Source organism: Bidens hawaiensis, unplaced genomic scaffold, assembly GCF_021521415.1.
Source record: "Bidens hawaiensis isolate Kalapana, Puna unplaced genomic scaffold, B.hawaiensis_p1.1 tig00014475_1, whole genome shotgun sequence".
Taxonomy (NCBI): Eukaryota; Viridiplantae; Streptophyta; class Magnoliopsida; order Asterales; family Asteraceae; genus Bidens; species Bidens hawaiensis.
The window spans coordinates 17380-22594 of NW_027492262.1; the positions used below are offsets into that span (position 1 = coordinate 17380).

At 35.6% G+C, this 5215-nt stretch overlaps 1 protein-coding gene and 1 pseudogene across 1 annotated transcript; both read right to left on the reverse strand.

Annotated features, from left to right (window-relative positions):
• Positions 1 to 2057: 2057 nt before the first annotated feature.
• On the reverse strand, positions 2058 to 3294 carry LOC143546864 (putative RING-H2 finger protein ATL21A). The gene is made up of 2 exons (XM_077038428.1): positions 2784 to 3294; positions 2058 to 2196 (listed from the first exon to the last, which is right to left on the reverse strand). The coding sequence occupies exons 1-2, from the start codon at positions 3292 to 3294 to the stop codon at positions 2069 to 2071; spliced, it is 639 nt and encodes a 212-aa protein (XP_076894543.1). The 3' UTR covers positions 2058 to 2068.
• Positions 3295 to 4699: 1405 nt separating this feature from the next.
• Positions 4700 to 5215, reverse strand: LOC143546865 (secreted RxLR effector protein 161 pseudogene; annotated as a pseudogene).

The window sequence follows — 5215 nt, forward strand, 5'->3', positions numbered from 1 at the left end:
AAAAACACATATACTAGTTAAAATTGTGTGTGAAAAAAACACAAAAACATAACATGTATGATGACGGATGTCTGGTCCGGATCAGAAACCCGGACAATCAATAATATTGGATGTTGTCTTCCTCACTAATCCATGGGGCTAATATAACACGAGTACGGATGACGAGTTCGTCTACGAATCCAAAAGCACCAGCTTTGGATCTGATCCCGAGCACCACGCCCAAGAACCAATATAGCCGTTAACGATAACATTGACTATGCCGACTTAGTGTTCTGATAAAGCAAATTTACCCATAAAAGGTCTTGTCGCATCTCAACCGTTGAAGAAAGACGGTCTACCTTCTACATCAAAATAGAACATGAACAGTGATCACTGTTCACCTCACAATGACTATATATACATTCTCAACTATCAACAAGAGGAAGGACGGATTATTATTCATATACATCACACTACTTGATACATATCACACTCATTCTAAGGGTATGTTTGGCATAACTAGTTGGTGGTTGTTAGCTGGAAGCTGTTAGCTGTAGCCTTTTAGATATATTTAGGTGTTTAACAGAGTAGCTAGAGCTTTTTAGATATATAGGTATTTGGCAGAGTAGCTAGAGCTTTTAATAAAACTAATTGGGTGCTAGCGTGGTGCGGCGGAGTGCGCTGACAACCTGACATCAACCGCATAATTAGTGTCGGTACGTGATTCACTTGATATTAGTGCACGCATAACCCGAATGTAGACGTGTACTTCGTGCAAAAGTAGTAAGCGTGTAATCTGTGGCGAAAATCAAGAAACAAAGTTAAAATATACAGTAATTTCAAATAGATAATTTTATAAACCAACCTCTTTTGATCTGAAACCTTTTCCGACCCGACACCGTTTTAATCTGAAACATGTTTTGACCTGGCCCCTTTCGACTCAAAACCGTACAGACATGAACCGAAGTAAATTAACCATTTTTTATCGACTCGTTCCGACCCTAATTTGGTCTTACACATGACCCGAGCTCGTCTGACTCGACTTGTTGCCAATCATAACCGGTAAAGAAGTTTATCAATATCATACTCAAATTAAAGAGAATAAAATGCTTTTTTTTATGATGTAATGTGTTTAAAAAAATATTAACGTGTGAAAAAGTTATGGACTTTTAAAGAGTCATGGGGGTAGTTAGTTTTGAATAAGGGTAAAATATATAACTATTATATAAATTAACAAAAGTTGATGAAAGTTCAACTACCAAAATTGTAAATTAAATTGTAAAAGCTTCAAGCCTTTTCTTTTCTCAAACGCTAAAAGTAGTAGCTTTTAGAAAAAGAGCTTTTTTATCTAATATAAAAGTTTCAAGCCCATTGAATAAAACAAGAATTTTTGTTAGGTATGAGCTTTTTCTTAAAAGCTTGAAGCTCCTAAAAGCTCCTAAAAATTTATGCCAAACATACCCTAAACCATTCTCCCTCCTTTAGTTTTTCCTCATACAACACACACCAACGTGTACATGCTCTCAGTGCATTCATTACACTCATATCATTTTCCTCTCTTCATGTTTATCTATATCATATACTTGAAAGACCCGTATGAAAGACAATATAATCATTCTCACCAAGACTCCCCATAATTTCAGATAGGCGTTTCAACAATGTACAATGAGCTTAAACTTTTACATCATATTAGAAAGCACAATATGCTAGTTATATATACATTTAAATTGACTTCATTTAACACTTATCACAAGTCATTTGAAATTGACTCGACCCTTTATTGGGAAACAAAAAAGAAAAAAAGAAAAAGAAAAAAAAAGTATGGTCATTTGCACCTTTGGAGGGATTCCATCAACACTTTACAATCATGCCACATTTGCTTTGAAGATTTAACTGGAACCTAAACATATTTCAAGAAACCTGATTCTTTTCTTTTTAACTTGCAATAGTCCTAATTCTCCCCAACGTTGCTATATAAATATGTCTTTTGTGACAAAAGTGTGTGGCTTACAAGTAAATTAGCCCCACATTAGCAACAATTAAATTTCCTAACTACGAACTTTCTCGCTCCATTTTGTCATTCTCATGATCACAAGATTTGTTGTTTTCCAAGTAACATCTCCAATTCATGTTCATTGCTAGGTGATTTCTTCAAATAATATACCTTCACACATCCTAATCCCACGACCACAAATACCAAAAATATCACACTTAATCCTGCAAAAAAAATAAAAAATAATAATAAATAAATCATATTAGAAACCAAAATAGGTACCAAAAGAGTAATATATATGAACCAAGTCAAAATTTCAAAAATCTTGACTTTTGACTTCAAAAGTTAAAATAAGTTAGGGGCGTGCATTAAAAAAAAAACAAACTAAATAATTGAACCGAAACAAAAACTGACGATTTGCTTCTATGTTTTTTGCGTGTAATTAAAACCGAAAAACATACCAAACTTTTAGTTTTTTTATTTTAAACTTTAAGTAGTTTATAAATTAAAATAGTTTAATATACATTTTAACCAAAATATATTAGCCTAGGTATACAATAATCAATTAATTATTAGCCGATAAAAAACTTTATGCACAAATTCATTGATTTTTGCCCACCTTTTGTTTTTGTCCGAAATTTACAAGCCAGCCAAAAAAACCAAAATTGAAGACAACCAAAAATCGAAACCGAACGGTATTCAAAAATCAAAAGCCGTCACTTATGTTCGCTGTTGGGTTTCAACCCAAAACCAAACTGGCCCGGCCGATACACACCCTAACAGTAAGTATTGTTAATATCTTTGGCATTACCTGATCCAATGGACCGAACACCAATATCTTCAAAACCAGCAGAATCCCAAGTCAAATCAAGACCGAAACTAGCATCCGAAACATACGAACTATACGAAAACGGAATCAATACCGTTTTCACAACCTCACAAGAACTTGGCACATGTAAAGATGACTCCACAACATAAACATAGTGTTTAGAACCACTTAAACATGGCACCGGCTTGAAAGACTCCAAGCGATTAATCGAGCAATTCAAATACTTGTAACTTTTAACAACATGATAATACCGAAATGGCGTAGTATCAAGATTGAGATTCAAGAACACTTCGAAGACACAATCTTTCGGGTCGGTTAAAGTGAGTTTGTTGGGATCATAGGAGATGGATTTGACACCCAAGTTGCCATAACGTCGAAAACTCAACATGATTTGGTTGTGTTTGCATAAAGATTTGACTTTGAATGGGAAGTTGAGTTGGGGTTTATCATGGTCGCATACTTTAGAGGTGAGTTTGCTATCAAGAACTTGCATGAATGTAAAGATCAAGAAAATGAGGATGAAGAAGTTGCATGTTTTCATTTGAAATGATTGAATTGGATTCAAGAAACTTGAGAAAGATAAAAGTTAAGTTGTTGGCTACTTTTATTAATAAGTAGGAGTTGTTCAACTGTGTATTGTCTTTCTTGGGGGTTTGTTTAACTGCTTTCTTGGGAGACCGGGTATGACTTGTGATGCATGAAGTAGTAGTTTTTATATTGGGTTTGCTTAAAGCCCACCAAAAAGAATTTACGAGATTATCATATGGTAATTGAACCCAAAAAGCGTCGGGTGATATTCAAGGCTTGGCATTCTTTAAAAAACTATGTGATGTGGTTTGGTTAGTTAAACTGTCATGCAGTGGGCTTAAACTAACCAACCCGAAAAACAAGTGTAATAGAGGTGGTTAGTTAATCATGGTGATGGTGATAGTCTGGACCAATAAAAACGATTCAATATATGTAAAGATGTTGATATTAGGGTGAGGCATGTGCTATAGTAATGGCGCGGGGGGTGGGGGTGGGTAAAGTGGAAGAGGTGGCAAGGAGTGGCACCTCACCATCTCTCCGTAACACTTGGTCGAAACCCTACACCTCTTCTGTCCACAATTTATATGGTAATTGTCTATATTGTTACACAAACACGTACATTTCAAAACTTAAAACAAGAAGTTGAACATACATGTAATCGAGTTTTGAAATTAATAACACGTGACCAAATGATTATGAAATATATGAAAACTCAATTATTATGTGGAAGACACAAATTAATACACATCCTAAAACTAGGACTCGAAACCTAAACTCATAAATACCTAAAGTTGTATGAACGATGCATGGCGGTAAAGGGAGGGAGGTAAAAAGGCGTCGTGGTTTGAGAGATCGCCACGGACGAGAGATGGGAGGATTTGAAAGTGGCAGCCATCTAAGTCAAGTACCACTAAGAGTTTAGTCAGTGGTATGAGAAAAGATTGAGAATAATTGTCTGTGTTTCTTACAAAGAATGAGAAATTACAAAATAAATAGGAAATACACTTTTGGTTAACAAGGAAATACAATCAAGAGTAATTGAAAGGAACTACTCCAATGATCCATAATTGAGAGGATCAAGCTGTCAATATTTTATAATAGGAAGTGATGATTTCATTGATCCTATACCAAAAAAGTTTTATTTTCTAACACTCCCCCTCAAGTTAAGTAGTTGGATCTCCGACACTCAAGTTGTCAAGACAGTTGTGGAAGATTCTCCCGTTAACGACTTTTGTTAATATATCGGCTAACTGATCTTTTGATCGAACGAACGGTAGCTCTATTATCCCTGTTTCAATTTTTTCTTTGATGAAGTTTCTGTCAACCTCCATATGCTTTGTGCGATCGTGTTGAACAGGATTCTCGGAAATTTATATTGCAGCTTTGTTGTCACACATAATCTTACTTGTTTTGGTTTGGGGAAAACCGATCTCTGTTAAAAGTCTTCGTATCCATAGAACTTCCGCGAGTCCTCGTTCAATTCCGTGGAATTCAACTTCAGCACTAGATAATGCCACCACCTTTTGTTTTTTGCTCCTCCATGTAACCAAGTTTCCTCCAAGTAAGGTGAAATATCCTGATGTTGATCTTCGGTCATCCTCATCTCCAGCCCAGTCTGCGTCTGTATACAGCTGGATCTTTAGATGTTTATTTGGTTGAAATAGAACCCCATAACCCGTTGTTCCTTTGAGGTATCTAATAATTCTCCATACTGCTTCCATGTGTGTTACTTGTGGTCGGTGCATAAATTTACTAACTACCCCAACTGCATATGCTATATCTGGGCGAGTATGCGAGAGGTATATTAGTTTACCGACCAAGCGTTGATATGGTTCTTTGTTTGCCAATTCTCCTTCTTCTTCCATATGTAGCTTGTGATTTACCAT

What these genes read in the sequence shown, in the direction of transcription:
- LOC143546864 (XM_077038428.1), bottom strand. Translation starts at nt 3,294, where the DNA reads ATGCAAGTTCTTGATAGCAAACTCACCTCTAAAGTATGCGACCATGAT. An exon ending in TGTTCGGTCCATTGGATCAG is followed by an intron (nt 2,197 to 2,783) that starts GTAATGCCAAAG and finishes TTTTTTTTGCAG; the next exon opens with GATTAAGTGTGATATTTTTG.